The 12,500-nt window shown below is 43.1% G+C and overlaps 2 protein-coding genes across 3 annotated transcripts in view; one reads left to right on the top strand and one right to left on the bottom strand.

Moving 5' to 3' along the window:
• The window catches only part of kcna7 (potassium voltage-gated channel, shaker-related subfamily, member 7), an 11,344-nt gene extending 9,177 nt beyond the window's left edge, over positions 1-2,167 (top strand). Inside the window, exon 3 of the mRNA XM_027179371.2 lies at positions 1-2,167. This exon is cut by the window's left edge and continues 623 nt beyond it. Within this exon, the coding sequence (XP_027035172.2) occupies positions 1-286 (286 nt within the window). The 3' untranslated portion in view covers positions 287-2,167.
• Positions 2,168-3,996: 1,829 nt separating this feature from the next.
• slc1a9 (solute carrier family 1 member 9) overlaps positions 3,997-12,500 on the bottom strand; it is a 15,920-nt gene continuing 7,416 nt past the window's right edge. The window contains exons 5-9 of one of the 2 annotated variants that reach the window (XM_047800976.1): positions 11,363-11,596; positions 9,315-9,509; positions 7,888-8,022; positions 6,304-6,790; positions 3,997-5,206 (exon numbers count right to left, since the gene is read on the bottom strand). In XM_047800976.1, the coding sequence (XP_047656932.1) occupies positions 4,997-5,206; positions 6,304-6,790; positions 7,888-8,022; positions 9,315-9,509; positions 11,363-11,596 (1,261 nt within the window). In that variant the 3' untranslated portion in view covers positions 3,997-4,996. Of the gene's footprint in view, positions 5,207-5,660; positions 6,791-7,887; positions 8,023-9,314; positions 9,510-11,362; positions 11,597-12,500 lie in introns of those variants that run through there. The other variant, XM_047800975.1, reaches the window with a different exon arrangement.

Genomic DNA, 12,500 nt, shown 5'->3' on the forward strand with positions numbered 1-12,500 from the left:
AGTCATCGTGTCCAACTTCAGCTACTTCTACCACCGTGAGATGGAGTGTGAGGACAGTCAGGAGTACACACACGTCAGCACGTCAGTGTGGGAGAAAGAGAAGGAGGACAGCGAGGATGAGGATGGGGACGGAGATGAGGAGCCTGACTACACGCCCCTGGAAGGAGGTGTGAGCTGCAGAGGGATTTGTGCTCCACTGAACGGGACTCTACTCGCCGGACTGTGTGCTGGGGAACAGAGAACGGGCAACGTGTACCGAGGAGAACCGCTTGTCACCCAGGTGTGACCGAACAGACAGAGAGAGAGAGAGAGAGAGAGAGAGAGAGAGAGAGAGAGAGAGAGAGAGAGAGAGAGAGAGAGAGTGCAGACTTTCCATCCAGTTGTTGAAATTCTAATTCTAACCACATCCTTCACTCTAAAGCAACAAAGTTCCAACCTCTGTATCAGTGAGATGTTTCTCACTTCTATACAAATTAGGTTTGACACAAAAATCACAAAATCTGATGTCTTAAACTTATTATCCCCGTTTCCTGTTTGACACAAAACAAGTCTTAGAACTGTGTTTTTTTTTTTTTACCTTAACCTGTATTTAAACTTGTATACAAATAAACAAGAAGAACAAAACACTTGAAAGTGTGACACGTAGCTAGTTAGCATGCTAACGTAAGCCAAAAAAGAAGCTAGCACGGAGCTGAGCCGAGTCGACTTGACTCGACATCGGTACCGCTTTAATCAGACATTTCTTGTAGCCTGTATATTTTGTCTAAATGCTGAGCAGGCCACGCCCACAAGCTATAAACCATCGGTGACATAAATGGGTCGATTCTGAACGTTCACCGAAGAATAGTTAGACATGAGCATCCATGAGCCTGTATAACACAAGATCCTGGCTCACTCGAAACTAGACAAATTGAATTAATTAGCATCCATTTCTTATCACCCTGACTGCTGATACAGGAATCTTCTTCTGTATGGACTGTAAAAGTCTTGGCACCCCCCCTCCCCCTCCGGAGGACTGGCGGAGCCTAAGACACATAAAGGTCTCTGATTTGAGCGATTTGTCACATGGCTGAGATTTGAATTTTCTCACAGAGATGTGAAAAATGATGAACACGGCATTAACACGTGGACGAGGTGTTTAATAATAAACACTGATCCAGAGATCCACAGCTCTAAGCTTCCGTCACTTATCATTTACAAAATTATTCAGAATATCGAGTCCTAAACAAATGATGTTATTATTCGATTTAATTCGTCACGGTAACGGCTGAACTCCCTTTAATGACGTCACCTGTATCGAACAGTATTCAATGGAATCTTAACAATTCTTAGTTTTTCTGCTAAACATACGTTTGTGAAACATGTGGATAGAAACCGAGAGAGAGAGAGAGAGAGAGAGAGAGAGAGAGAGAGAGAGAGAGAGAGAGAGAGAGAGAGAGAGACTCCATGATCCAGCTGAAATCTGGATGGAATGAAAAGAGAGAAGATGAAATATGTCTACAGAGAGACGAACTGAACCGAAACAGGAACGAGACAAGGTCACATGACTCATCAGCACAAAACCTCTTTAAAGGAAGTTTGGCTGAAAACGAAACACACCGGTTAAAGAAATAAATAAATACACACACGTATCTCTATCAGACTAAATCAGACTACTTTCCATCACATCACAGCCCTGTTGAATTCTCGTTTCTTGTCGGTCAGAAGGATGTAGAGTCGATCATTTTCCCCATAACGGCTTTATATTATTTATATTAACACGCTCGTTCTGCTACGCTATCGTTTCTATAGTAACGCAAAAATACTACAAGGAGACGTTCAGTTAACATGTATGGAAGGAGTCTCCAGTGTCAGAGCTTTGTAAAGCTGCACTTTTTAGTACTTTAGTACAGACGAGTGACTAGGAAAAAGATTTAAAAAAAAATGCATCTGGTTCTTTAATGAAGAAAAGGATTGTAATTGTTGGAACATTGCTGTGATGTGAGAGGAAAAAAACCTGTGCGAAAGACTTCGAGCTTTACCGATCGACTACATTTATTTATTTATTTATTTTCTTCAAACCTTTCCTTTAAACTCCGGCCTTCCTGTTACACACACACACACACACACACACACACACACACACACACACACACACACACACACACACACACACACACACACACAACAATCACAGCACAACCAAGACCAGTATCTTCATCCTCTTCGAAACTATTTATCTATATTTGTGTAACTATTTTTTTGTCTATTTCTATTTCTATTTCTTATAACTTGTCTTAATGCTTGGATCTGTGTGGAAATAGCACTTAAATAATTGTTGTGACAAATATTTCTGCTTGGACTTAACAGGAAAAAAGCTGAAGTGCTAAAGAGTGAACTAAAATAGTCAAAGAAACGGTTTTAAAGAGTCTTAAAGCAAACACGAGATGGCACATAAAATAGTATATATCAAGCAAAAGGAAGCTAGTGTGACTTCTACTGTATGAATGAGGTGTGTGTGTGTGTGTGTGTGTGTGTGTGTGTGTGTGTGTGTGTGTGTGTGTGTGTGTGTGTGTGTGTGTTCTTTGTAAGACTTGTATTTATCCTAAGAATCAGTGTGAATCTTATTTACAATCTATTTAATAATTAATAAAGAGCATTTTCATCATTAAGTGAGAAGCTTTATTTTTTATTAAACCGTATTATTACTAGTGACGAACTGATATAAAACATACGGTAAGGAAACAAACTCGGTGTGTCGCTAAAGTTTACAGATCATTCATTGGTCACGTTATTCAATCTGTGATCGATGCGTTGCTATAGAAACGATAACGATAATTGCCGTGACGTGCAGAAGATGTAAAGATGATTAGTTTGTTCCTAAGAGATTTTCGGAAGCATGCATTGTCCTTAAGCAGCCTGCAGGAGGCGCTGCGACACAACGAACAAACGACAAAAGAAATTTATGTCTGCTGCTAGTGACGCGACTGTCATACGGTTTTGTGAGGACGGTTGTTTTATTTTTTTAATTATCATTTATTTAATTCTAATGTATATTTATATATAATGAAATAAATGATAATTAAATAAAATCTTTAAACCCAAGGTGAAAATTGGTAGCCTTGAGCATGAAAAAACACAATTGGGTAAAAAAACAAAAAAAACAGAAAAACACGTTTTTGATGGAAAGTCCTGAGTGTCTACTTTCATATGAGCTTCATATTAACACCATTGTAGAGTGAGACACGAGGAAGACGTTCAGTCGTCAACAAGGACACGAGACAAACAGATTTCTGTTTTTTCAGATTTTCATGTTTTCAAATTTCTGTTCCATCTTGAACATATCCAGAAAGTTATAAGCATCTGTGCGGCGTTAGCGTCTTTTAGCATCTGACACGACACCAAACCGTAACAAGCCTGTAGAATTACACAATTTGGAAGTTTTAGCTTAGCCAAAATCGCACTTTTATTTGTTAGGTCTTAATAAAACTTTAGAGAATATTTTAGTTCAGTCTGTTTTTGTTTACGGACACCGAAGACGCCTATATCTGAAAGGCTGGTGACTACTGAAGGCGTGTGAGACCGCGTTGACATCTTACTTAAGCTTCTGTGCTCTCTGACGTCCTCTGATCTCTAATGGCAGTGAGACGGGTGTCTCGGCGTTCAGCCAGTCCTTCTTCCAGGAGTTATTATTATTATTATTATTATTATTATTATTATTATTATTATTATTATTATTATTATTATTATCATTAAAGCGTCACAGGTCACATCACTTCAGTATTAAAACAAAGCAGAAATTACAGCCAGAAAATCTCCAGATTAACTCAGAAAAAACAGACAGTGACTTGCAGATAAGGAGGAAATGAAAGGATTCGCTGAGAGTTTATTACTTCATACATTACACTTGATCTGAAACAGGACGAGGAACAAAAGGAACTTGAAAGAGAGAGAGAGAGAGAGAGAGAGAGAGATAGATAGATAGAGATAGATAGTTAGATAAAGAGAGACAGAGAGAGAGAGAGACATAGATAGATAGATAGATAGATAGAGAGAGAGAGAGAGAGAGAGAGAGAGAGAGAGAGAGGCTATCACACCACCACAAACTTTCATCACACTTAAACACACCAAAATCATGAACATACACCAAAATTCCACAGATAAATAAATCTATCTCTGATATTCAGATACAAGTGACGTATACAATACATGGTGAATAATTATATGGATATATTTGTGTGTGTGTGTGTGTGTGTGTGTGTGTGTGTGTGTGTGTGTGTGTGTGTGTGTTTGTATTGATGTACAGTATGTGTGTGTGTGAGTGTGTATATGTATGTGTGTGTGCATGTGCGTGTGTGTGTATGTGTATGTATATGTGTGTATGTGTGTGTGTGCATGTGCGTGTGTGTATGTGTGTGTGTATGTATGTGTGTGTATGTGTAGATACACATACATAAAGAACATACATAATATCCTCCTATAATATATATAATATACATATAGAACATACATAATATCTTATGATATAAACAGTGATATATGCATACACATAGACTCCCATACACAGACGGACACAATCTACATCCTCAACCTTTAAAACCTGCTTATTGCAGAGTTTGTAGAGTTTCTTCCACTAATACAGATCGGCTACCGCAGCGCACCAGCTGCCACACACACACACACACACACACACACACACACACACACACACACACACACACTAACTCGTCCACCTTTAAAGGGTGCCGTTACTTTTGTCCTGATTGAAAGCCTAGTCTCATTTATCTCAATAAACAGGTGTATTAATGAATTTAATCACAGTTAGAAGCTGATCATAACTCAATCGTGAGGTTCCTTTTACACACATTTAGGAGAGAACGAAGGAAACGAAGGCTTTGTGTGAAGAATTTACAAATAAATAAGTTCATAAAAGCTGTGAGCAGGTGCAGTAAAGCGTTAGGAAGTGTAGTAAAAGTGGTTTAAAGTGGGGGGGTGGTCATGGCAGGGTGACTGTCACTCAGGGCAGCTCACAGGGTGCGATGGCGTGACTCCGGTCGTAGGCGGTGTCATCACTTTCTTCTCCCTCACTACCCTCATCCATCATCCTTTCTCTCTCTTCGTCTTCCTCGGTCTCGCTCTCTCGGCCTTTCTCTCTTCTACGCAGCTTCTCGCTGCCTCTCTCTCGCTCTCGCCGTCTCTCCCGGTGGTCTCGTGGCAGCGTGGATGCCTGAGCGTGATTATTAAATATTATAAATTACATTCTAAATTATTAATATATTGTATAAATAAATACTTTTATGTTTGTTTTATTATTCAATAAGCGATCGATAGCAAAACTCAAACACTAAGCTATTTAGGCAAGCTAACATTCATTCGTTTATTCATTCATCTTCTACCGCTTATCCGAACTTCTCGGGTCACGGGGAGCCTGTGCCTATCTCAGGCGTCATCGGACATCGAGGCAGGATACACCCTGGACGGAGTGCCAACCCATCACAGGGCACACACACTCTCATTCACTCACACACTCACACACTATGGACAATTTTCCAGAGATGCCAATCAACCTACCATGCATGTCTTTGGACCGGGGGAGGAAACCACTAAGCCCCACCCCCAAGCTAACGTTTGTTTTTTTTCCCTTTGCAAATTTGTGCTTTCGTTGTTCAAGTGTTGTTGCTAGTGCATGAATTTCACCCTGACGTTATAGCAGCTACAAACACTCGTTACATCGCCGGCCTCGGTTTAAATCCTCGTTTATCAGAAGTATCGCTATAGTAACGATGACATATCAGACCGAGCTGCACGGATGTCAGAGCTGCTGTTCAGTAAATAAATCGCGTTAAAGTCCAGTAGAAACCTGCAGCTGTGCTGATGTCTGAGTGAGAGCGTCCGATCTCAGCGTCTGATGCGGGCGGTTAGATAAACGTTATGGAACGGTCGTGTAAACAGATGAATCGGCTCCAAACCAGAGCTGAAACGATCCCCTTTCAAACGCTGAGACGAGATGCGAATCGGGACGGAAAACAAAGTCCGATCCGACAGCCGAGTCTGATCTCAGATGGAGTATAATGAAAGCAAGACGAAGATAAATAAAGTCTGAGGGCTGCCATCTGAGCTCTGTTTATAACCCCAGTGCATTATGGGTAGCTGCTCATTATTCCTCACATACTGTATATCACAGTGCATTATGGGGTTGAACAGGGGAGTCGTAGGAGTGTTGCTGAAGGTGTTTATGTAACTTTTGGTGAAGGAGTCTCCAGTGTCAGAGGGAACGCTGGAACATTTTACTGAGCACTGTGAGATCTGGACATTAATCCTCACCTGGGGATCGTGTGAGGGCAGAGCGCAGTAGGCGTGGTCAGAGCGGCGGTTCAGGAGGCGGGGCGAGTGAGCGCGGTGAGGATGAGGAGAGTGCGAGCACACGGACAGAGGCGAGGGAGACTGGACGGAGCGAGGGGATAGAGAGCGAGCAGAGCGAGTGGAGTGAGAGCGAGAGTGGCTCAGAGATGCAGCAGGGTGGAAGTGGTGATGCTGCTGATGTGGCTGCTGCTGCTGCTGCTGCTGCTGGTGCTGCTGCTGGTGGTGGTGGTTGAGTTTGGGGGGCCGGGGGAAACGAGGGGGCAGTTCTGGGGGGCAGATAGGATCAATCAGGTCGATATCAGTAAGGAGCGGGGGAGGGGGGACAAACTCCTCGTCCGACAACGGAATGTCTCCGTCCATCTGGGAAAGCTCTTCCCGAGACAGGAAGTCCACGATACCTGCTCCGAAAGAATCACCCACCACATTGATGGAGGTTCGCAGTCTGTCACTAAATCAAACACACACACACACACACACACACACACACACACACACACACACACACACACACACACAATGATAACACACACGACACCAAGAGTCAACATCAGGACAAAAGACCTAAAAACTGAGACTTGGTTTAAACGTGGACTCTGAGTTGTGATCATTAAGTCTGGTGAGAATCCTGACAAACTGCTGCTGACATTCTGTGTTTAGTTTCTGCTCCAGTGTGCAACAACAAGCAAGTGTGTGATGAGATCAGTGTACACACACACACACACACACACACACACACACACACACACACACATATACACACACATACACACATACACACACATACACACACACACACACACGCACACACACACACGCACACACACGCACACACATACACACAACACTAACAGGCACACAATAAACACACAACACAACACAAACATGCACCACACAAAATACAGCACACACATACACACAAAACACAGCAAAAACACATACACACACCAAACACAGATTACACACAGAAATACACACAAGCACCCCAACACGCAAGAACGAACACAAAAACACACAACAAACAAGACAAAACAAACGAAAAACCAAAAAAACAAAACACACACAAAAAAAACAAAAAAGAAACACAAAACAACACACACAAAAAACATCACACAAAACCAAAACACACACACACCCACGACACACACAGAAAACACAAAACAGACACACACACACAACACAGCACGCACACACACATACACACAACACACACACACACACCAGACACATACACACAGACACACACACACAGCGCACACACAACAGAACACACACACACGACCACACACACTCCACACACACACACACACACCACACACAGCACACACACAGACACAACACACACACACACACACACACACACCACACACAACACACACACACACACGCGCACACACACAGACACACAACACAGACACACACACACACACACACACACACAGACACACACACTCACAGACACACACACAGACACACACACACAGACACACACACTCACAGACACACACACAGACACACACACACAGACACACACACACACACACTCACAGCAGCCAGTCCACTGCTACCAGCAGGCTGATGTCCTGTGTTGGGAGACCCACTGCGGTGAGGATGAGCAGCATGGTGACCAGACCAGCACTGGGAATACTGGCGGCTCCGACACTCGCCAGAGTGGCCGTCATACTGCACAGCGCCATGATGTCATCATCATTCATCAGGAAGAAGAACATAAGATTACAATAATTTTCCTGTTGCGACACATTAAATCATCCAACAGTCATTAATCAGCGATTACAGCTTTTTATTTCTTAAAGAACGATGTAAGTTTTATCTGTTTATACTTATGGAACGGATTAGATCAAGTTCTCTGTTCAACATCAAGTTGTTGTTGTTGTTGTTCTTCTTCTTCTTCTTCTTCTTCTTCTTCTTCTTCTTCTTCTTCTTCTTCTTATTATTATTATTATTATTATTATTATTATTATTATTATTATCTGTAATCTTCTGCATGTCGTGTTATTGAGGAAAAACCAAAGAAGCGAAATCCTGTCCTTGTTCTCTGTCCTGAAAATGACAGAAAACTGGAGACTCGCTTCCATAAACATCCTGTGAACCAGACGTTGCTATAGAAACCATGCATTGATATAAAGTCGTGCTAGAAAATAGCACCGTGGGACAAACGATAAAATCAAATAAAATTGGGTTTAGATTTGTTTTTAATGCTGTAGAATTCTCTTCTTCTTCTTCTTCTTCTTCTTCTTCTTCTTCTTCTTCTTCTTCTTCTCTAATCTCTTCTATTCTGGCTCTCATAATCGGGGCTTCTTCAATTCTTCGTCTTCAGATTCTCAACGCTTATCCGGGGCCGGGTCGCGGGGGCAGCAGTGTAAGCAGGGATGCCTAGACTTCCCTCTCCCCAGACACTTCCTCCAGCTCTTCCGGGGGAATACCGAGGCGTTCCCAGGCCAGCCGAGAGACATAGTCCCCCCAGGGAGGCGTCCAGGAGGCATCCGAAACAGATGCCCGAGCCACCTCAGCTGACTCCTCTCGATGTGGAGGAGCAGCGGCTCTACTCTGAGCTCCTCCCAAGGGACCGAGCTCCTCAACCTATCTCTAAGGGAGCGCCCAGCCACCCTGCGGAGGAAACTCATTTCGGGAAAATCCTCAATATCGTAACAATCAAGCTGACGGATAAATACAGAAGAAGAAGAAGAAGAAGAAGACTAGATGAATAAATACATGTATTAAGCTAAGTAAGCTAGTAATAAGCTAGAAGATGGTTATAAATCGCTGGCCAGAATATTACTGTGTTGAACTTTATGTAATATTTTAAGTTGTGTGTTTGTTTTAATAGCAGTAATAAAATAAAAGTGGAGTTGTGACGTGTTTATAGACCATAAACACACCTGTTACAAGCTGCACTTACCAGGTCTTGTTTTGGCTTAAACCAGACTGTAATAAAGCGTTCGATTTTATCTGACCTCACGGTGACGATCTGTCCTCCGTCCAGCTCGATGCCGTTCATCTGGGCGATGAAAATAGCAGCCACTGCCTCGTAAAGCGCCGTGCCGTCCATGTTGATGGTGGCGCCGATGGGCAACACAAACCGCGTGACTCGCTTGTCGATCTTCAGATTCTCCTCCAGACAGCGGAAGGTGACGGGTAACGTCCCGGCGCTGGGGGACAAAATTCACAGTGTGACAGACAGAGAAAGAAAGAAGGAATGAAGGGAAATGATGTGTCACTCATCCAGAGTCGCACTAATGAGAACAAATCTTTTATTACAAAGAACAAGAGACAATAAAAAGAGAAGAATTTTCAACTGATGAAATGCAGATTTATTCTAATGCAACACACACACACACACACACACACACACACACACACACACACACACACACACACACACACACACACACACACACACACACAGTATAACAGGTCCACAACACAAAGCCCTTCATTAATATATTGTGTGTTAGAAAGCTTTGAGGGATTCAGTTCTGTCTGTTCTGTGAGTTCAAAACATTCTTCTCTGTCACGCCGAATAACAAGAAATAAATCAGACGTTACAAAGACTCCAGAATATTAAACGAGCAATAAAATGATAATGAAGAGGTTTTTGTAGACAAAATGAATTAAACGTTGCTGCTGGATTTTCTTCTTTGTGTGTCTTATTTATTACATATTACATTCAGAGGGAGAGAGAGAGAGAGAGAGAGAGAGAGTTCATATCCAGAGTTCACAGGTATCTCCAGCCAGATGTTCTGAATTCCTGCTCAGCTCTGGAACCTACATCAAACTGCTCAGTTGATGGAAAGAGCAGAAGAGCATCACATCTGGGTCTGTGTGTAATTTCCCAGCCGACACTAAAAGCAGACTTTTTATAAGAGTCAGATCTCAGAACCTTTCATTTCTCACGTTGTCGCTCTACGCTGGACCGGATTAGTACGAGTGCCGCAGTTCAGACGGAGGTCAGCCTCCATCACTCCTTATGGACTGGGACTGCACTGAGAAGCAGGTCACAGGTGCAGCAGTCTGCTTTTATTATTTATTTCTGCTTTCTACAGAAATAGTACGAGTTGCATGTGGAATGCGATGAGGAACGATGGTTTAAACCACAAGCAAGAAATCCCTTTTGCATTCGGAGAAAAGAAGCGTGTCCTTGTTTGTCTTTAGACGAGTCTCTTGTCCTGTCAGTCTTTTACAGCCACTCCCTGACGGTGCAGCCGGATCATTCTCCTGATGGGCGAAACCAGCGGCGCTTCACTAAGATGGAGGAGTTCACTATGGCTGAAGAGGATAAGGTTAGATGTGGAATTAATGATGTCACTCCTAAACTGTTCTGCATGTTCAACCTGTAAAAGTTAGAATTCAGGTCCTGGGGGCGGAGCTTTGTGTATATGGGTATATGTGCCTATCTCAGGCGTCATCGGGCATCGAGGCAGGATACACCCTGGACGGAGTGCCAACCCATCACAGGGCACACACACACTCTCATTCACACACACACTCACACACTACGGACAATTTTCCAGAGATGCCAATCAACCTACCATGCATGTCTTTGGACCAGTGGAGGAAACCGGAGTACCCGGAGGAAACCCCCGAGGCACGGGGAGAACATGCAAACTCCACACAAGGCGGAGGCGGGAATCGAACCCCCAACCCTGGAGGTGTGAGGCAAATGTGCTAACCACTAAGATACCGTGTTCCCCCGCCTTTTCTTAACTACTCTTTTCTAATCTTCTGATGCACCTTTAAGTTGGATTTTATTTCCCCATTAAAGTGAATCAACGTTAAAGTTTTAGCTCTGTGTGAAGTTCATGGAATACGATCCGGTTCCTCCACCAACCCGATCTCTTACTTTTATTATTTTAATTTAATTTTTAAATCTTGAATTCTCACAGGGCCCCCTGCTGGCTCGGAGGCTCCTAAGCGACCGCTTATAACGCTTACAGCTATAGAGATTTATCCGTTACCCATTAAGACACGGCCGAGGACAAAGCCTTCTGAAAGAGCTGCTTACCTGCTGGCTGTGCCGAGTGCCGTGATCCAGGCCTGGAAGATCCCGGAATAAAAGGTGAAGGGGTTTTTCCGTGTCACGGAAAAGAATATGACGGGCAGGATGATCCCACCATGGATAATGAGACCAACAATCACCGTCACCATGTACATGCCGAGCTGCTGGGCCATGGCCTCCAGGTCACCGATGGCGGCTATCTTTCCACAGATCAGAGAGGCGATACCGAACGGGGAGTACCTACAAACACCACATGGGAAAGGCTTCAGAAAATTCTTTTTCAAAAGATGACTAATGTTGAATTGTTTTGCCTCTAATTTCAGTCAATATTAGTATCTCAGAGTAGCTACATGTTTCCATGGTTACAACAAATACCTCTCTGATTGGAGTGTTTTGATTTTGAGACTCCTGGCAATGCAGTATTGAATCATGGCTTATGTTTCAGTACAAAAGTAACAGTCATTTTGCATGAAACAATTTCAGACATAGTTCGCTGCTATCATTAAAGGTGCGGTCTCCGTTGTTTGAGAAATGCTTCAGAAAACCGAGTCGGGACGGCAAACGAAACAAAAATCAAAACAAACGTGTAGCCAATGAGCAGAGCGGGCGGGGCTCGTCGATATGTGGCGGAGAGAGTGTTCAGTGCGCATGTGTGACATTAGCAGAAAGCGGTTTTATCGTCGACATGGAGGATAAAAACAAAGAAAGAAAGAGAAGAAAGACTTACGATAAGGACAAGAAGTAGGACGTGTTAATATAGGATCAGCTTTCCAGCGCTGGAGAGAACTGAAGGAGCAGGAAGTTGGCCACATATTCACAGGTTGGAGTTTCCCGAGTCAATAACTCCTGAGCTAAACGCTGTTACTACACAAATAACACCTCTTTTCTATCGTAGTGATGTAGAGAGGCAGCTACAACCGCCTTTTGTGTAGTAACAGCGTTTAGCCCAGGAGTTATCGACTCGGGAAACTCCGACCTGTGAATATGTGGCCGACTTTACTTAAGGCGCCGAGGCGCTTTTTTCCTTCTCGATAGGTGAGTAACGTTGGTTTTGCTTTGTTACACAGAACTAATATATGCCTTTGTCCTTTACATCATTATGCTTGTGTGGCATTTTTGCTTGTTTGTTTATCTACAATCGTAT

Source organism: Tachysurus fulvidraco, chromosome 15 (genome assembly GCF_022655615.1).
Source record: "Tachysurus fulvidraco isolate hzauxx_2018 chromosome 15, HZAU_PFXX_2.0, whole genome shotgun sequence".
NCBI classification, from domain to species: Eukaryota; Metazoa; Chordata; class Actinopteri; order Siluriformes; family Bagridae; genus Tachysurus; species Tachysurus fulvidraco.